The 21,711-nt window shown below is 38.1% G+C and overlaps 1 protein-coding gene across 4 annotated transcripts in view; it reads left to right on the forward strand.

Moving 5' to 3' along the window:
* Nucleotides 1-21,711, forward strand: part of faf1 (Fas (TNFRSF6) associated factor 1) — a 73,814-nt gene that overhangs the window by 10,303 nt on the left and 41,800 nt on the right. For 2 of the 4 annotated variants that reach the window (XM_056772450.1, XM_056772452.1), the window contains 6 exons: nt 1,130-1,198; nt 6,704-6,750; nt 12,180-12,433; nt 14,274-14,365; nt 14,632-14,723; nt 20,187-20,292. In XM_056772450.1, coding sequence (XP_056628428.1) covers nt 1,130-1,198; nt 6,704-6,750; nt 12,180-12,433; nt 14,274-14,365; nt 14,632-14,723; nt 20,187-20,292 — 660 coding nt within the window. Of the gene's footprint in view, nt 1-1,129; nt 1,199-6,703; nt 6,751-12,179; nt 12,434-14,273; nt 14,366-14,631; nt 14,724-20,183; nt 20,293-21,711 lie in introns of all 4 variants that reach the window. The other 2 variants (XM_056772451.1, XM_056772453.1) reach the window with 2 other exon arrangements.

The raw sequence follows: 21,711 nt of genomic DNA on the forward strand, positions 1-21,711 counted from the left end.
ATCTGAATCTCTCTTTTCCTGACCCCGTAATGGCCACTGTCTGATCTGAAACTGCCAGATGACTTTGCATAGATTGAAACTGTGTCTGGTTTGAGTACGTTATTTACAAATCATGCCGTATGATTTGTTTACACTTATCGAGGTTGTTTTCCACGCTGACATCACCAGACAGACGCACTGTTGATATTCAGCTTGATTGTTTACATTTAGTAAATAAGTACTGGGACTAGGTGGTGTTATTTGAAGATTGTGCCTTTTCTTTAAGTAAAATATTTTGGAGAAGAAACGTATTAAACCTCATCAGATGACATCCACTGAAATTGAGGTGCACCATTGTGACTATAAAAGAGATGTTTTCAGAAAGCATCTTATGTTATGTTTGTTGTTTCAATAGGATTTTAATACACTTTATTGACATTGACATTGCTTATGTGAAATGTTATATATTTCTAAATTAATTAAATATTGTACAGTTATAGCCTGCAACAACTTTTTAATTTATGAATATAGAGAGAAACCTCCCAGAATGTTTTTTAAAGGGGTCATATATGACACGGCTAAATCGGATATTATCGTTTGTTTTAGATGTAATGCAATGTGTGTACACGGTTTAAGGTTCAAAAAGCTGTGTTTTCCACAAACCGTGCATGTTTGCATCTCCTCTTTGCCCCACCTCTCTGAAACGCGCAGATTTTTCTGACAAGCGAGGTGAGCTATGATTGGCCAGTTAACCAGTGCGTAGTGATTGGTTGAATACTGCAAGCATGTGACAGAAATGTAACGCCTTTTACCATATTTGGAACATCAGGTTCCAAACCAATTGTACTGACAGGGTATGCCAAACTTACTTGCATATACATTTGGGCGGTCTTAGTCAATTCATTCCACAAACTGACATAGATTTGTGGGGGTGTGGTTACACGAGGCATTCAAGCATGTCGCTTTTAGATAGAATTCCGACACTTTCATTGTTTAAATTTAAGTGTCTTATACATGTTGTAGATATGACGTGTCATATGACCCCTTTAACAATTTTAATGCATGTTCTACATTAAAACAATTCCTTCTTGTTATTTTTCTATATAAACGTTACGTATCTAAACAACTTTGTCTGTTCATTTTATTTCAGGCATGTACCGGTATTGACAATATTGCTGAGGCAATCACACTTCTAGAACTGAACAACTGGGATTTAGTGGTAAGATGTATTTGGTTTATCAATGAGTTGTGTACAACAGATTTAGCAAAGTTTGTTTCACACAACAAAACTATTTAAACATGGCTTGTGGTAAAGCTTTAAAGACAAAAGCCACTGTGTTTCACCAACACTCTGTGTAATGGTACCATTGTTCACAGAACATTCGGGCACAGTTCTGAAGAACTGACTTCTCTTTACAATTTGCCAGTTGCATCAATTCAGTGTTTCTGCTTAAACGCAGCAACGGGTGATGACAAAAATGTGTCTGTTTGTAACTGATAAACAGTGCCCTCCACTATTTTTGGCACCCTTGGTAAATATGAGCAAAGAAGGTTGGAATTTTGTTTTTGCATTGTTTCTCGTTTTGATCTTTTATTTAAAAATCTTCAAAATTCAAAAAAAATTTGAAGTGGGAGAAAATCACATTGTGAATTTTTTTTCTCTATTACACCCAGGCCAAAATTATTGGGACCTCTAGAAATTCCTTATGAGAAAAATAGCTCCCAAGTATATTCCCATTAATATTTACATTTTCTGAGCACACCAAGGTGACTAGAAACATGATGTTGTCCAGTCATGACTTCTTGTTTCAAAGGAGAATAATATTAAAGGCCCTGTTTTATCCCTGTTTTCTAAGCTTTGATTGTGTTTTTTGGGTGTTTCACAATGGATGTGATTGGTCGGTCCCCCTCTCAGTGCACTTGAATTCATAAGCTTTGGCTTTTAGCAATAAACAGTAACAATGGCGCCAACTTCACTTCACTTCCTCAGTTAACAAATGCAGATCGATCAAAGTTTAACGGAGGTCTGCTTGTGAATACGCAAACGTCAATCTTTGTTAGAGATCTCGTTTTTTTCTACTATGGCGAGGGAAATGACACCGGACCGGTTTGGTCAGACAGGTTATATTATTACTAATAACTGTAGCGTTAGTTTTGCCTTTATATATTCGACCCGAGTTGGATAACAAAACAAGCAGATTGACCAGTAGACTGCAAGCAGGACTTCAGAGGACATTTCCTAGATGCGTTTTAGACAGAGGTATGGGCACACACACACACAATATCAGTGTATTACACAGAACAGCTTTCACAGCCGATGTTAAAGTAATGGAAGCTGTTATTTGACTGTTGGTTATCTTAGAATGTGTGTAGCGGAATTCTTATTACCAGCTGTAGGACTGTGATGAAAGTGAAAGTAATGAAGTTCACAGCTCCGTCAAATGATTATAATCTCTGATAACCAAACATTACTCCAGCGGCTCTTCCTCTTCTTTGAGGAAGGTCTCGGCCCTTTTTTGGCGTATTCCTTTGGGGGATGTTATTAAAATCATTTGGAATAGAAACATTATGTACCTGGGAAGTAGAGGGCTGTAGTCATTCCAGCCGTTCTCTGTAGTCCTTGAAAAGGGAATTCTGTTAAAGACAATATCTTGCTTGGCGTTTAACTTTGAGCATTTTCCTTTTGCAGGTATTATTTATGCTATAAAAGCAATATTATACACTAACTAAAGTTTGAAAAATGTGATCCCGGGGAATGGCGGCTTAAAGTAACACAAAGCCCAAACCCCCTTAATTATTCATCACAATGGTTAAAACCAAAGAATATAGTTCTGAAGAGCAGCAAAGATGGGTGAGCTACACAATATTGAAAGTGGGTTTAAAAGGAAATGCTTGAAACAATAAAAATTCTCATTTCAAACATCAGGGCAATAATTAAGTTTTTTAATGGACTGGAGATGTTGTAAATCTGCCTGAAAAAGAACGTGTGTCTATATTGTCCAAACGCACAGCAAAGCGAATATTTTGAGATGCCAAAGACTTTTCGAAGATCACAGATGGAGAATTTCAGAAATTCGTTGAATTTTAATGTCAGAAAAATAAAATAAATATAAAGGAAAACTGCACCTCGATCCCAAGTTGTTGGGACATCAAATCTTCTGCTCTCATGCAAAAACAAACTCCACCATATTAATTTACTATACTGGAAATTATACAAATGACCATATTAAGTGAAAATTCGTTTTTTTTGCAGCGATAAGACAAGATAGGTTTGGTGCACACCAAAGATAATGGTAATGGACATCTTGATCAGATACATGGCATCATGTATTATATCAAATATCAACAGATATAAAATAATAAACCTGACTTGCTATTATAGAGATAATGTAATGGGTGTGGTTAGATCTTACATCAGCACATTGGTTCAAAACAAACATCCAAATAAACAAAAAATGTGTCACTGAAAACAAAAATCAAGACCCTGCCATGTCCATCCCTGTTCCCTGACCTGAAGGGTATAGAAAATGAGGAGGATGAACTGAAGAAGAGGGAGCACCAATAGTTGAAGGATCTGGAGAAATTCTTTATGGAGGAATGGACTCTGATGACTCTCAATGTATTTTCAAACCTCATCAGACTGAAAAGAAAACACAGCTGTTTTTCTTATAAATTGAGGTTGCGAAATACAAGGGTGCCAATAACTGTGGCCTACATGTATGGAAGATTTTATTTTTACAATGTGATATTCCCCCTACTTCAAATTGTTTTCCTTCAATGAAATGTTGGAATTTTGTAGTTTTTTTAAATAAAAGATCAAAACGAGAAACAATGCAGATTTATTTTTACAGCCTTCTTTACTCATATTTACCAAGGGTGCCAATAATAGTGGAGGGCACTGTACGTTTCCAGAGTTATCTTATTTTTGCAGAGATAATAAGACATTAATAAGATAAGAGTTAACAGTTGTGCAATGGTTCAAATTTGCTATGGTGCATTAATTCACATTTTGAATAATATTTGAACAGCGACATTATCAAATCAATTCAATATCACTGCACTTTTAACAGTTAAGATGTATATTTTGTAATTTCCCAGTAATATTTATTTAAATCAAAATTTAAATCGAATTGTAATGTAAAAGACTCTAGAGATGCATTAAACACAAAACTGTAAGAAGTGAGAGATCAATTCGGTGTCTAATTTGTCTTTTCTTTTTGGGATTTGTTTAGGCTGCGTTATGCAAATGACTTAGCTTTTGCATATTGTTTGTTTAATCCATTCATTACATCCGATGTAAGAGCAGTATGATTGTTCCCCCCTCTAATGGTTGTTTATTGTGCAATACAGAGAATGAAAATAATTACTATAGAAAATAGACATCTTACAGTTTGTACACACACAGACATTGTTCGAAGAGATAAACTGCAGTCCAAATGAACACCAAACCGCGAATGGTAAATTGTAGGAACTGTTTCACCCCCATTGATCAAATATTGATTCCCTGGTTTTTCCACTCTGCAGAGAGTATGATATGTCTGTTTCAATTGATAATGCTATTTGAACAGAAAATAATGTCTCCTGCAGTCTACCCACACCTTTTTACAGCCTTTCATCTTATCTTTCGCAAACAGTTCATTCAGACAGTCCTAAAAATTCCTTGTTCGAGCCTAACCCTCTTTTTTAAAACATAATGTGGAAAGTGTTATTGGATTCCGGTGATTTGTGGTGTGGAGTATCACCTCTCGTACTCCAGCGCAAACCTTACAGTGTATCATAAATAGGCCTCATCTGCTGTGATCGATTTTACACCACAAGTGTCTGTGCTAGAGCTAAAAGGGTCATGTCCTGTGTAGCAGTTTCCATAGCCCTTATTTGCACGTAACTCATGCTCACAATGAATTTCTTCTGGTATCGTTCAATTCTTCAAAATTTGTTCTAATGGTGAAAACGATGTTTGGTTCGGCTCAGCTGCAAAAACTGACCTCCGAATACTACAACCGATAGTCCGGACTGCTTAGCGAATCACTTCCACAACCCTCCCCAGTCTATCTACTGTACTCATCCAGAGTGAGTAGAAGAACTCGCTCTGGACCCCTCACACTTTCTCTTTGAACCGCTGCCGTCTGGTCGGCACTACAGAGCACTGAGCACCAAAACAGCCAGGCATAGGAAAAGTTTTTTCCCTCAGGCCATCTACCTCATGAACGGTGAAATGTTGCACTGTGCGATAAAGACGTGTGCAATACTCTGCTATGTATACTCGTATTTATTATACATATATTATAATTTATATAATATTCAGATATCCACATTCCCCAGCATAACTTGTATATAGCACACCTGTACATACAATATACTGCCTAGTATTTTTTTTAACTAGTATTTGGACCCTTTTGTCAATATATTTATTTTTAAATTTTGTTACCTGTGGCATGTCACTTTTTTAACTAGAATGTGCACTGGAAGCTTCTGTCACTAAGACAAATTGGTTGTGTGTCCAAGCAGTCTCTTTCTGATTTTGATTCTGAAGAAGGCAGTGTCAGGACAGATCTAAGGTAAAGATTCAAGAAATTGCGGTTTATCTTAAAAGCGGGCTGTTTTGCTATATTTAGAAGGAAGCTGGTTTTATGCTGGCAGAAACTCAAAGAAAGCAAGCCCTAGCCCACGGTGTGGTTAAGTGCACCTGTGAATCTGATGACTTGCTGTTCCCGCTTGAGGTTAATGGAGGCAAAAAAGAGCTCTTTATGTTGAGACGGGACAACCGGCAAGTGTGTGAACAGCTCATGTCGAACACTCTAAACCAGGATATACTTAATCAAGCTGCACCTGAGCAAATCTTGTTTAGCAGAGTGTAGTGTGCTTAAAGATGAGCGTAGACCCATTGTTAATGCACTTTGGGGGATTTCAAACGATTTAGGCTTGACAAGGCTTAGATTAAACCAGGACTATGCCTTAGTTTGATAAGGATATTTAACTCACTTTTATAAAAATGCTTTAGAAAGAAACAGTACTTCTGTGCAGCTTTAGACAAAACAATGGCACTGACATATTTTAAGCTTTGTTAGGGCAAGTTATTTTCAGTTGAGATAGCTCAAACATTCATTTAAGTCTGGGACTAGTCTTAAACCTCGTCTGTGAAACCGGCCTTAATGTCTTATCTCTGTTTCAAAGGATAAAATACTTGCAGTGGCCTCTACAGGCATGGAAAAAAATCTCACACAAACATTGTGTTTGTACGTCTCTGTATACACTTTGTTTTTGGCTCGATCAGAATGCATTCCATTCAGATCTGTATCCACTGAGCGAGTCTCCTTATCACCGTCTGGCTCCAGAACCCACTTGCTCACAAACAGACACAAACACATCAAGCCCATCTTTGTGCATTCCACTTCATTCTGACGGGGGGCATGTAGCACACAATCCCTTTTTGGGTTTTGTGACACAATTTCAAATGTGCACCTGGTTATGTGGGAATGGCATGACCAAATTTTTGTGTGCTATACACCTGAAATTTATTTAAATAAAATTTGTTTCTATTTCGCAGTTATACATTGAAAAATCCTAAAATGGTGATGTTGGATATAAAAGTTTGCCATTGGTTGTACCCATTTTGACTTTTAGACATGATTTTATTTGAAGCCACACTCATTCATTCTTGTAGTCAGTTGTAAAAGCTGTTTACTCTTTCCTAAACTTGTATTTGTGCTTCTCATCTCTTTAGGCAGCCATCAACGGAGTGATTCCACAAGAAAATGGCATCTTGCAAAGGTATGCAGATTATGCATTATATTTATGAGTCCAATACCATCATACTCAAGGTTTCCTCTGCCATGGTTATGCACAAACATTGCCCTCCATTGCTTTTGGAAACTGCAGATCAGAGGCACTGCAGAGCAGAAAAAACACTGCTCTGGTACCGAACGAGGTGCTTACTGTTTTCGTGCCCCGTAAAATGAAACTACCCTCATCTCGAAAGGGCATTCGTCTCCAAGCTATAATGAGGCCCAGCTGTGACTGCTGCTAGTTCACTGGATGTTAAGGAATGGGGGGGGGGGGGATTCATCATGTGTGTGAGCAGTCTGTGTTCCAGCCCATAGCGATTTGGTAGAGATCTTGTCTGATTATCTGATTAGTTATCTCAGAAAACTCTGGTCTTTACTTTTGACAAACAAACAAACCCCTGAGTCTTGTTTTATAACAATTTTATGAATGTAGTATGAACAATAAGTGATTTGGTATTGATTTTGGTACATGATGGTATCTTTTGAGGTGTAGCACAATGACAAGATCTGATCAGATGGTTTTGTGCTGGATGATTAGCATATAAATGCACCGTGAAATTAACATGATCCATGTATACTCATGATACTATGTTTTAAAACCTTATTAATGACAGAGGTCAAGATATGCTCCTGCTTGTTTTAAGTCGATCCGTCCACCGGAGTATGGAGCTTTATTGTATACACACAGTGGTACTGGGTCTGAAATTTAGATGCTTTGGTTGCTACAATATGGAGAATCAGCTGAAATAATGAATTTGAATTCACATATAGCTTGTTTAATCAACTAAGATTAGTATTTTTGTGTCCTGGGGATATCTGGTACAGAAATGAATCCACAGAGGCTCCACGCCTGAATAAAACATGACATTGACAATCGCTTTACTCAGAGTTCAAATATTTGAACTCCCGGCGACCAGAAGAAAATGCTGAACACTTAGCCTCGACATCTGCTAGTTTGTTTAAAAGTGTGGCACTTCCATTACAGATTTAAATATATATTTTTCACATTTGTAGACGTGTCACTCATGCGGCCTTAAAGGATAGTTCCTCCAAAATGGACAATTTGATCATCATTTACTTACCCACTTGTCGTTTCAAACCTTTATGAGTCTCTTTCTTCCGCAGAACACGAAAGATATTTTGAAGAATGTTGGTAACCAATCAACGGCGGTACCCATTGGCTTGCATTGGTTTTGTGTCTATAAAATAGAAGTGAATCTAAGTCTGTTGTCTGTTGTTTGATTACCAATATTCTTTAAAATATTTTATTTTGTGTTCTGCAAAAGAAAGAAAATCATACAGGTTTGAAGTGACAAGAGGGTGAATAAAGGAATGAAAGAATTTTCATTTTTGGGTACACTTTAAAGTCATTTTTCTGCATCTACCACATTAGAAATAAAAAAACCTTACCAAAAAGGTTAAAAATGTGATTTTGTTTTGTTATTAAAAAAACTAACGAGAGAGAGGAAAAATAAAGTAACAATTAAAGTGTGTTGCTTGCGGTGAAATTGCGAGACCATATAGGCTGTCATCTCATTTCTCTGCTCACCAGCAATTATCTCCTTCATGGCATTTCAACACCACAGTCACAGGAAATAAAACAATCACATTTACTGCAAGGGTTTTCATTGCAGTTACTTAATGACATTGTTAATGGAGGGGAACAGCTAACAAACGTTTTTAGCATTTGGCTCAGAAGTAGCCAACAAAAGTGCCCCCGAAATATTGTTTTTGTCCAGATAGCCCATCACTATTTCACGCAGTTTTTTTGTATTTTCGCAGTGGTCTGCTGTGGATCACTGTGAACTCATTTGTGGTGTGTTTAGACTGAATGTAAAGCTTTTCAGCGTTCCATCAACCAATTAAATTGTGCCAGCTAAACCTAGTTGCTTTGTGGGTGAGAAAATAGTTGTCAGCTTTCATTGTTGTGGACTCTTCACTGTGTTGTTAAGGTATATTGAAGGGCCAACTACCTTGGCACGGTGTCGGGCACTAAACCGTTGACAGCCACAACGGAAAAGTAAACCGTTCTTTCTGTTTTGTCTGAGAGTTTGCAAAGTGTAACACACTGCTTATTTAGATTTTCTCAGCCGTTCTAGTGTGTCAGAAAAGCAATTGGACAGAGAGACACACACACACGCACACACACAACAAGAAAATCTGACCCCATAACAGGAATTGAAACTTTGTCCAACAAAAGGCGTTTGTGAACGCTCATTGTGTCCGGCGTCCATTTCTCTTTTCTTAACGGTCAGTGCTCATGAATGCCTTAGAGTCTTAAGAACAAATATATTCAGAACGGTGCACGCTCTGTGACGGTTTATTTGGAGGGTGTGTGATTGTAGGGCTTGGACATGTTTTTCTCAAAGGCACGTAATTATGAATGGAACCGGGCATGGCGACTTCAAGCCTGCTTATTCAGTGGGAGGCTGGCACCATACTGCAGGCTGTAGGATGGCACGGTTCACTCAAGTGCCCCATTGAGTCGCCCGCCGCCAGCTGGGCCTCTGCTCAGCGGACCCGGGAACCTGCTCAGTGATGCCAACGCAAACCTGTGTGTAGACTGCCATCTAGATGTGCACAGTGGAATAGTCCTTGACTAAATGGCAAAACATTAAATTCAATTCACTTTGTTTAGCGCTTTTCACAGTTTACACTGTTGCAATGCAGCTTTACACAAGGGCACAATATAAAAATACACAAAAAACGTAAATGGAAAACAATAAAATGATGTGAAAATAAATTATTTTTAAAGACTGGAGTTGGCGTCATTTAAAAGTCCTTGCAAGGGCCGTGTCATCTTTCCACATGTCTTGGCTCATCTGACGGGATGAATATCCCGAGGTGAAAACAAAGCAAACCTTAGCCTATTCATTTGATTTATTATTATATATAATAATGATAATCATTTATGTATGTTAGGCTGAAGAGATGTGTTTTCAGTCTAGATTTAAATTGGGAGAGAGTGTCTGATCCATGAACCGTGTCGGGAAGCCTGTTCCACAGTTTAGGCGCTAGCTAGGGAAAAGCTCTACCTCCTTTGGTGGAATGATATCCTAGGAACTACAAACAGTCCGGAGTTTTGTTATCATAAGGAGGATGATGGATTGTAGCGTATTAGAAGTTCTGTTAAATATGCAGAAGCTAAACTGTTTAGGGCTTTATAAGTGAGTAGCAGTATTTTGTAATCAACACGGAATAAATCTGGTAACCATTGTAAAGATGCTAAAATTAGGGTTATATGGTCAAACATGCGTGACATGGTAAGAACTTTATCAGCTGCATTTTGCACTATTTTTAGCCTATTTATTGAGGATGCAGAACAATTGCATTGCAATAAAAGCAGTAAAACATCAGGGAGGGTAGAATAAAGAAGAGATGGTTAAAGATTGTATACGGATTTGTATACAGATGACCAAAAAATATAAAAGATAAAGATTTAAAAAAAATGGGTTGAAGCACCCTCAGGCTGCAGGACTGTACTGTTAACTGGTGTCCCATATAACTACTTAACAGAATCTGCAAAAAAATTGACGTATGGATAGTGTGAGAATAACATTTTTTTAATTCTTAGTGTTTACTCTGAGATCAACGTTACAGAAGCCTTATAAAGTTACCATTTTTTGACACTCACTACTACAAAAATGAACATTCTGTCATCAACCTCTTGTCATTTAAAACATGTGTGACTGAAAAGAAAGTCGTTTAGGTTTGAAATGACACAAGGGTGAATTTTCATTTTTGGGTGAACTATATCTTTAACCACCCAAAAGATGGAGGAGAGCAGAATGTATGAGATTGACCGCCTCAGTCACCATTCACTTTCATTGCATTGAATAAAATACAACAAGGGTGAATGGTGACCGAGGCTGTCGGTCCCCTACAATTTGCCCTTTGTGTTACACTAAAGAAAGAAAGTCACAGGGTTTGAAAAAAACGCGAGGGGGATACTTTATTTTTATTCTTGGTAAACTCTTCCTTTAATTCTAAAGGTTCACCAGATTTGTGTGTTTGTGAAGCCATTTTACCTTACCATATGAAAAGTGTTACCAGCTATTCCTTTTATTTTTTGCTAAAATTCTTTAAGTTAGGTATTTAATATTTCGTTACTGTCTGGATTTTGTTATTATTGACAGTTTGAGGAGGCGTTTGGCTCTTTAATCCATGTAAAAGAAACCCTTGTGTCATCCAAGCTCCTTGAGTTTTTTTTTTCATTTGTCTTTGTTGCAGTTTACAGTCAAATTTGTTGTGTCTAGAGAAGAGCGATAATTTAGTTTCCATCACGTCACATCGGTTTTATATGGTAATTCATCTGGCTGTTCACCTATAGACACCATATGCGGTAAAGGCCTAACTTTTTACCATTCAGACGTTTCTTTAATTTATCCAGTGTTTGGGTTTTCCTTTTTGTGTCTAACGAGTTTCTGAATGCCCCCAGAGCCTAACGTCTTTAACCTTTTGGTATTGTAATAAGGGGGTATAAAGTAAGGCATTGTGTGCTCTGCCTGCCCCCCCTCCTGCTCTTATAGCGATATGTGCTGACCCTGGAGGAGAAGAGAGGGGCCTTTGTCTCACCACCGCTCAGAGAAAAGACATTATTTACTGCCACAGGGGAACACGGGGGCACGGGGGAATTCAGCCATCAGTCGCTGAGAGAGAGCGAGAGAGAGCATGAGCGCAAGTGCCAGAAAAAGCCGTTTTGTGTCCTTAGCAGAGTAAAAAAGGGTGATTTTCTTTGGGTCGGACAATCGAGCGTCTGTTGAGCCCAGCCCATATTATTATAATGCCAGTAAAGGCTGTTTACATTGAGTCTGATACTGTTTGGATTCCAGCACTGCCGGCATTGTGGATCAGACACATTGGTGCAGGAGGGGAAGGCGTTTGCTATTCTCGCTTTATCTTCCTCACAACCTCCTTTTTGAACATCCAATTCAAACTTTCCTGATGTTTTTAGAGTCAGTTTTCACTTACAGTAGTCGGATAATGTAAGCAGGGAGTGTAGATAACCCAGTGTTCAAGATGTAATGTTTAAGAAATATTTCAAAATGGTTGGAAATTGAAATAATGATGTCTACTATTTACAATGGATTCTAGAGAAAATAAAGAGAGGCAGGATTAAACAATGTTAAATTACAGGGCTAATATTAGGGGTGGGCATCAGCCGGGATCTGGTGATTTATCGAAATCTGGTTCACGCTACAGTATGATAATATTTTTTATGTTCGGTGTACAGTTTTTCCCAAAAAAAATTATGTTGCACTTGTTTTTTCCTCTAAATTTTACTTTATATCTTAACTTCATGTTAAATAGATATGTGAACCTATTTCATACCTCTCCTTTTTTTAAATGTGTGTGTATATACATTGTATTTATGTATGTGTGATCTGTCCTAATTCTGAGATCAATCTTGTGCAGTAGTTTCTCCAGTGAAGCGTCTCAAACCGAACCCTACGGACCTCACAGTCAACCAGAAGCCACAGCACCTACGCCCTCAGACCTGCCTTCTACAGCATCATCATCTTCCTCACCCCCGTCCTCTTCCAGCTCGGCCATCTGCCCCGCCCTGCCCTCTCGGCATATCGTGGAACGGCAGCCGAGAATGCTCAATTTCCGGGTGGAGTACAGGCAGCGCTGTGTAGAGGTGGTCCTGGACGAGTCCAGCGCAGTTGGTGAGCTCACACACTGAGAGAAACATTACAATAGTGAACAAAATCACAGTCACAATAATAGTTTGTGTTGAACTTTTGACACGTTTTTCCAATTGTGGATTTCATCATACATCATTACTGTCAGGCAGACACATGCATGTTTTGCATCGGATCATGCTCAAAAAGTTGCAACACATGAGATAAGCTGAAACAGAGAGAGCATCTAGTGGCCTGTCACCCACAATGCTGACTCATAATAAACCTTTCCCCACAATTTCTTAGACACACCATATGTTCTGTCAGCCAACAATAACAAACAAGCCTTTTCTTGGTATATGCAGCCAATAAGCTTTGATTCTTGGTATGACAAGACCACATGCTGTTTCTTCACAGTGTTTCTGTGAATGAACGTTTAATGTTGTGTCAATGTGAAGTCAACAGGAAGAGATTGGCTGGATGGATGTGGGTGCACTCGCAGCACAAAAGCTACACAAAAAAATAAAAAAAAGGACAAAAATTGCTTTGTAACCTTTTTTGTAACGCTGTACTAAAACATGTGCATTAAATGATTGAAATTGAAATTTATTGTTATTTTTTCAAATTTAACAATAATGTTCAGATATAGAAATAAATAGAAAACGAACATACACCAAAAATATTAAATTAATTTAGATTTTTTAGCTACGATTTTATCTATCTACAACCTCTAACGCCCCGTTCAGACCACCAGCGACGAAGCGAGGCAATGTCATTCATTTCAATGGAGAGCAGATGACCTCCGGCAACCTGAGCGACAGTGACCGTTGGCGACCTGAGGGGGGCATGGTTAGCGACGAGACAAATTTGAGATTTGCCCAACTGTTCGCAAATGATTAGTGACTTTCGGGAGCGACTACCAATAGCAGTAAGGGGCGATTCACATTTTGCGTCTTTTGCACGTGCAAGTTTTTTATTTTAAATGTAGACTAGCATCAGGCGCTCGCAAAAAGGGAGCAACGCGGTCACGATGCGCGTGTGGTGTGACTCTCCCGTTTTTCTAGGCACGAAAATCGTTCAACTTTTCAGAATGGGAGATTCACACGGTACACTGCAATTGTGTTTGTCCAGTTCATTTTCAAAGGGAAACTTGCGGTAAGTGGCAAAACTCAGGCCACTTCGTTGGTGGAGCGGAGGCGGATGCGCAAGCGGTGCTCTTGCATCCAAAATCCTGCAACTTCCACGGGCACTGCTCTTTGCGGCAGGCGCAGCTGAAGATACAAATATTTTATATTTGTGTGAATGGCAGTGTTTTCACAGGGTTTTATATACAAAATGTTAATCGCCCCTAAAGCAGCGGAGCTCGCGTCATCCGTCAATCGTCAGTTACTGCAGGGTTTGTTTATAAATGTAACCAAAGGATCCAAAGCTTGCAAGAGACTAGCGACACACAGGTGGCAGGTGTGAACGCACATACAGAAATCCACAAATACCATAGGAATGCTAAGAGGTACTGTTTGCAGATTCAGATACCACAATTTGCTCATTAGACACAAAACGCATGCATTGAGGTATACGAGCTAGTTTGCAACAGCTATGACACAACAGAGCCTTTATGCATTTAATTCACCCAAATTAATTTTTCAAGATATAGCTGATATTTTTTATACATTCTTAAGACATAACAAGCACATTTCAACAACAAGGCCTACACAGGAAATGAAGATAAGAGATTAAAAAACCTTCTGAATTGGTTTAGGGTGACATTTAAATTTCAGCCCACAGGTTGTGTAGACTAGGTATGTACTGCCCTCTAGTGGTAACGTGTCAAATTGCTAGTAACCTGTAGTACTACTTTTTTTCTGCTGTCTCTGTTTTTCTGCAGGTGAAATTAAGAATATTCTAGAGACTGAGCTACAGGTGCCTGTGTCTAAAATGCAGTTAAAAGGCTGGAAGAGCGGAGATGTCTCTGACAGTGTGAGTATGACAGTGGATTTAAGTTAAGTGCTGCTGGGAATGTGTTGGTCTTTAGTTTAACCAAGAAAATCAATACAGTTTTGATGTAAACTTTTATATTTCTCTATTTTTATCAAATGGATGTACATGTACATGTATTTGTTTTAATTAAATTTGTCTTGGTAACATTTTAGAACGTTGTAATGTACTTTTATTCTTATACTCATACTTATTTGAGACTTCTTGTTTATAGGTTAACTTATTCTCTCTCTCATGTGGTCTCTTAGACGCCTCTTAGGAGTTTACACTTGCCCAAGAACAACAGCTTGTATTTGCTTACTCCTGATATTGCTCCATCAGCCAGCACCAGCCAAAGCAGGTAGGTGTGTCCTTATAGTCCCTGTACAGCAAATCCATTCATTTGGCTGCCATCTTGGTGGAAAGCTATTCTCTAGGCAGTAGGCATGCAAATACAGCACCTATTCACTTAAATCAAGAAAGACAGACAAGCTTTAAATCTAAATCACACAATAAATTTAAACTTCATACCTTCAGATGCCATATTCATTTCCTCTTTATACTGCCTCTGTCATTATAGCAAAAAAGCAGCACTTCCTATTCCAATCCTTTTTAATGTATAATATCATATTCACAGGGTTTAAGAGAAGATTTACCACTAGATGGCGCTGCACGTCCACTTTTATCAGTGACACTGCTTTGGCAGTTTAAGTCTCCACCTTTCCAGAGTTCTTTTATTTATTTGTTTACATATTTATTAGATCATTATATTAGATAATATAGTTTATTTGATTAGTATTTATGTGTATATATATATATATAGTCGGTTCCAAAATGAGATAACTCCATTTTAAAATAAAATAAAAATATGATGTGTATTATATTAATTAGAATGTTATGCACAATAAAAAACATGATTTTTATTTTATTTTTTAACAGTTATCTCATTTTGGAACTAAACTCTTCACATATACTTATAAAAACAAGATGTTGCCTTTTCAGTAGCACAGATTTGCCATGACTTGTTAAGCAGAAAATCATCACACCATAAGTCATCTGTAATTTGTGAATGCGCAAGAGGTTTTGCCTGTCGGCAGGGCGAATACAAAGTCAGAAATTAGAGTAACTTTAATTAGAAAGAGCTGTGTATGTATGCGTGTGATAGGCATGTGTGTGTAATATGAGTGCTCATGTGTTTGTGTGTGTAATTACGTGTTGATAAGCAGGGCTGTACGTCCCCGAGGGAAGAACTCTGGGTATAAACTGGCATCTCTGTCAGTGTGCGTGGACACTGTACTCTAGAGTGCGAAAACATTCAGAGAAAAGTACTTAATGGGCTGTAAACTAACATTGTGATAACAGAGTCCCCCAAAACACGTCGACACTTCAGTTTATACGGCTTTGGGGTGTTGTTTGCCACCTTGTCAGACGCGCGTATATAATTTGGTCTGGTGGCGTTTTTAATTGTACTGTGAAAGTCTGAATGTGTAGATGTGTTTTTTTGTTGAAAAATTGCAAAATGCGACAATATTTGTTTTATTTTAATAGTTTCATTTTTCTCCTTTTTACCTTCTAGACAATATAAACTATAGGCTTTAGGCTATGTGAATTTTATTACATGCTTTAATGAAACTGATTAACTGAGATAATGTTACATTTAGTTCTTAGTTTAGTTTTTGTATAAGAAGTTTGATATTAATCGCACATTAAAGACAGCAAATACAGATATTCAAGCGTAACAGATCACCATGTTGTCTGAGGACCTAAAATAATGTGAAATATAAGGTAAATAAGGGCAGTTTCATTATTGGCATACAGTTTAAATACTTCATTTTATTTTTGTCATTTTCAGTGGTCACTACCACAAACTGTGGTTGATTTCTGACACTGATTGTTATTGGTTAGAGGTTCACACAGATCCCAGACCACAGGTTTAATGCTGACAGCTGGACCGGCCTCTCTTTCCTTCGGGCAAGTAACGTGCCACAGAGACCTGTCACCTCTCACTCTTAATGGCTCAATATGTAATATCCAGCACCTTCTAGTGCTTGTCAATGGTGACGTGTTCTAATTATCTCCCGGAAACTATTTTAGAGGAGTCAAAATAGGGTAGAGAAAAAGAGGACCAGTGTTAGTTAGGTGTGACCCCATAGTTGCCTGTGATTGTCCTCTCCTGCTGCAGTGAGAGCTTCCAGGAGGGTGAGCGGACAAGCTGTTAGCTGTCTTTATAAATAACTGTCAGGAGACAGAGAGGTGTGCCTCAACAGATCTTGCTCCTGCTATACTGGTGTTAGTATGAGGGCTGATGCTGTTTTGTCATCCGCTCAGGCATCCTTACTTACACATATGTTAAAGCTTGGTTGAATACAGTTTGTGTGTTACTTTTCCTGGTGGTTTAGCAAATTTAGAAGCAAATTAGAAGAAGCATATTTTTGTGTGAAATTATAACCGGGTTGTTCCTGCTATGCAGTACATTTTCAGCTCCATAGGAAGTTTCTTAAAATATGTTTTAGGGTAATTTTCTTTATCACATTATAACAGTTCAGTTCACATGGGGAGTATTTCAAATACTTTTGTTATAAATTGCACTATTAATGGTGAAATAATGACAATCATATTTAATACAAAATAGAATAAAATGCCTTGACCTCAGTACATTTCTTAACGTTTGCTGTGCAGTTTTGCACTTAATGAAGTTAAAGTGATAGTTCACACAAAATTTCATATCATCTTATCATTTATTCACCCTCATTTTGTTCAAAACCTGAATATGTTTCTGGAACACAAAAACAGATCTTTTGAGAAATGTAGATTTTTGTCCATAAAATGGAAGTCAATGGGGGCCAATGTTGTTACCAAAATTCTTCAAAGTATCTTTTGTGTTATGGAAAAGAGAGAAGCCTTGCAAGTTTGAAATAACACAAGAGTGTGTAAATGATAAAAGATGTTTGGTTTTTGGGTCACTTAAGGCATATTATTATTATTATTATTAAAAGTTTTAGAGATAATGCATAACAAGAATGCCCCAACATTAACAGTGCTTCTTAAATCTGATTGAATGATCCACGTTTTAAGTTCACCATTGCTTTATATTTACAGCATAAAAGAGAGTTAGTGGACTATTACGTGCTGGAAATATTATTTCTTGTGAGTTTTGGTAATGTAATAATTTGCTATGGTTTCTTAAGGAAGTTAACTATTTGAGGCCGCACAATATACCATACTGTTGTCATGCCTATATTCCCAAACTGCTGCCAAATCACTGTAAGCAACTTCTATCTTTAGGTATTGTGTTCATGCCAGGTGCTTGTGTGTTTTTAAGCTGCATATGTGAATTATTTTGCAAGTTCGAGGAGCAGAAGGACTCTTTCATATTGTTAGTTTAAATTAAAGTTTCGGATCTCCCCACAGACTGGACGCAGGCTGCGAACAGCGGCACAAAATTCAACAAATAAAAGCCACTGTAGGCAATTACCGCAAAGCATACCTCAGCACACCATATCCAAACATATTAATCGAACCCGTCCCTGCACTGCGCTGCTCGCCTCATTTTCTTCCCTCTGTTTTGAATGCAAATACGGCACAGGCTTTTGAGCTTTCAAGACAGACTCCCCATCCAAGGTAGTTACAGAAATCCAGTGACGAGCCAAGCTCATCTCTCTATCGCTCTCTCTTGAAGGTATCCAAACCTCTAATCTCCAGCATAAATAATGGAACTTTATGAATAATTTAAAACGAATCATCTATTTCTGTTGCTTCCAGGAGATGTGTGTGTTTAAGGTTATTTTAATTTGAACTTCCGCTATTTCAAATACAAATGAGCAAATGAGCCAGCACGCATTTGGTATTTATCTCATTTTCTGCATCTGATCTCCTTTGAGACTCGGGGGCCTGAGAAATCTGCTGGTTTTGGCAGAAAGGAAAAACTGTTTAAACTTACAGCAATTAGTACTTAGACTTGTTAAATCAAAACAGGCGGAGCTGAAAAAACATTTTGATAAGCAGCGGAAGAAAATAATACAGTAAGAGAGAGAAATAGGGCAAAGCGTGTTTCATTTAGTGGTGGTCCGGGTCTCTTTACCGGTTTAAGTATGTGTGAATGAGAAATATGAACCAGAGATTGTGTGTACTGCATGCTGCGAGGAAGGAGACGGGAGGACTTTAATAAAGTCACGGTCTTGTGTGACGGCAGACTTATCTTTGAATGAAACCAATCTGCTCTTCATTTACACAGTGGTTTATTTTCTGTCTGTACCAGCTAGTGACGTCGTATTTCCCTGGCTTCCGGCGGTGTGGAGAAGCATTTAGGTTGAGTTTAGGGGGGTCAGCTCCAGGTGCTGCTGGGACCACAGAGGGCTGAACCTGTTTAAGCTTCTTCAGATGAACCTTATGCTCCAGATTAGCTGAGAGAGGAAATTGTACGTAGTTTTCAGAAAGAGAAAGTTTGACATGCTGGTTTATAAGACTTGGCTCATAGTTTTGCAATGCTATTAATTAGTAATTATACACATTTTTGACTATTATAAATTTGTGTTGTACCATATTTAAAAAAAAAAAAAAATCAAATACAACCTAGTATCTTAAGGAATGTAGTTCACCACAAAAGAAGTATTATTCATCATTTGCTCATGTCATTCCAAACCTGTTTGACTTTCTTCAGCAGAACACAAAAGAAGATATTTTGAAGATTGTTGATAACCAAACAACAATAGTCCTCATTGACTTCCATTGCATAAACAAAAAACCTTTCTCAGAATATCTTCTTCTGTGTTCCTCAGACCAAAGAGTCATAGTTTTGAATGACATGAGGGTAAATGAATGATGGCAGATCAATTTAAAAAGAATGAGATCTGGTATCTGTTCACATAGTTTTTAATAATTGTATAGTTTACTTGGCTGGATGTTGCCACTTATTTGTTTATTTAATATAATTGATATAATATATATTTATATCATTTTGTACATTTATTAATTAACATATTAATTGTTTGCATTTATTTGAATTTCATAATGATACATTTCTGTTTCGCTTCTGTTTTGTTGAGAGTATTGACACTCAAGTATTAACCCCCCTCCTTATATTCATGACTGTCGTCAAGTTTTTCCACTCGCCACAGCATCACATATGCATCTCCCTCTCCTAGGCCACCGTTTCAATCTGCATCGCTAGCTACAACAAACATTACATTTACATATTTATTTCGCAGTTTGAGTCAATGTAAATAAGCTGCCATTACAGTAAATTTGGTCCTCTGTTAACATAAGCTTGTCCAAAGCTCCTCAGATTAAGGCGGCGGTTGCATAATTAATGTGTGCGTTACATATTAATTCCCCGACTCTCCTCTTTCTGGCTGCTTTCATTGGAACCCCGATTAGCCGGCGGGCCTGGTCTCTAAGCTGTTGATTCATATTCACGCACACAGACGGAGCGTTTGCTCAAAGCGCTACTTAACCCCCATCGTTTGCCATCAGACGAGGCCTCCTCCACTTCAAACCGCCAGTGTGGCTCCCATGAATCTCAAACCTTGCTGTGAGGTCAGCGTTCCTAGGCCGACGGTAGAGCGGTCGAGGATCGCCAGCCCTCTTGTGTCTATTGTCTGACGTTTATGACTCTTAGCCCGGATCGATAAGAACGTCTGAACCAGATGGCCCGGGTACGGAGGTGTATGGAGCCGTGCTGTGGCCCTTGGCTCTACCCTGCACTCCTGCTGGTTGTCTGATCCCAGAGGCTCTTGGGATAGTAAGACGAGCCCCAACTCGTCCATTGCTGAACTCTAATGCTCTTTCTCTTTTCCCCCTCTCTGTCCTACCGGCCGTTTAGCAGCGCCCAGCAAGGGACGTCAGATCAGAATTACCTGCTCATCATTAGCCACCGCGAAGCACAGAGAGATTACAACCTCAACTTCCCCGCCAGCAAAACCATCCAGGAGGTGAGACAAGCACACACCTGTCTGTCACCTACCCCCTCTGTCTGTCTGCACCTGCTGTTTGTCTGTCTGCCTCTCTGTTGAGTTTGCCAAAGTTGCTGACCGTTTCATTAAAAGCTCTCTTTTGGGGGGCGTCAGGGTAATTATTAACATGCTAAAATAATAGTTTGTATTCATTAAATGGATAGTTCAGCCAAATATGAAAATTCCGTAATTTTTGTATTCATCCTCATTTCATTTTATACCTTCGTGATTTTCTTTCTTCTGCAGAACACAAAAGGAGATATTTTGAAGAATGGCGGTAATCAAACAACATTGACCCCTACTGACTTTTTTAAAATATCTTCTTTTGTGTCATACACTGGTTTTGAACTACATGAGGGTAAAAAAATAATGAGAAAATTGTTATTTTTGGCTACACTATTTCTTTAAGGCCAACACTGAGCCAAAACTAATGATCTCTCAGCTTTCCAAATCAGATGCTGCTACGGAAATATAATTTTTTTTGTCAAATTGACTGTGCCCATTTTGGCATAGTCTGAGTGTTAATGTATGTTAAGTGGGAAATCTGTAGATCTTGAGACTGAAGGCTTATTTTCTGTCTTTTTTTTTAAACATTGGGTTTTATTTTCTAGAGGTTGCACAGCAACTGATAATCATATATTACTTTTATAAATAGTTTAAGGTTATTTTTACGTCAATTTAATATTCTCTGGCACAAGTTCTTACATTTTACTCATTTCATTCCAAACCTACATGACTTTTTTCTATTACAGAACACAAAAGATGATATTTTGAACAACGTTGGTAGCCAAACAACATTGGCTCCCAGTGAATGGACATTTATCAAAATATCTTCCTTTGTATTTTGCAGAAGGAGTCATAAACACATGATATGTGGGTGAATACATTGCCTATTTTTTTGTTGACTATCCCTTTAATGAACTGTATTTATTAGGCTATGCTTTCTCCCAAATCCGTTGATGGGTCTATCTCTACTTTGTTTTAAAACTTAAACCTTTCCCTTCCTTAATTCTAAAGTCTCTTACTGTGGGCAAGCTTCTTAAAGGTATAGTTCACCCGAAAATTGAAAATCACAAAGTTATTTATTCATTGTCACACAACAAAAATATGACTTTCCTTTATGAAACGCGGAAGGTGACATTACTGCCACAGTATTATCATTAAATGAAAAAGAGAATCATCAAAATTATGCAAAATACTCCGTTTGTTTTCAATTTTAAATTGGGGGGCACTCACTAAGGCATTATGTTTGCAACGCAATGTTTTTCATATATATGACAGTAGAACCAAAAGTATTTTTAATCTGAGACTGTTGTTAAATTTTAGCTTAAAGCGTCCTCTAGTCTGATCTAAGGCTAAGTCTTGCGGCTAACCAAAGTGTTTGCAACCAGGCCTCAG

The sequence above is a fragment of the Triplophysa dalaica genome, chromosome 18, assembly GCF_015846415.1.
Source record: "Triplophysa dalaica isolate WHDGS20190420 chromosome 18, ASM1584641v1, whole genome shotgun sequence".
Taxonomy (NCBI): domain Eukaryota; kingdom Metazoa; phylum Chordata; class Actinopteri; order Cypriniformes; family Nemacheilidae; genus Triplophysa; species Triplophysa dalaica.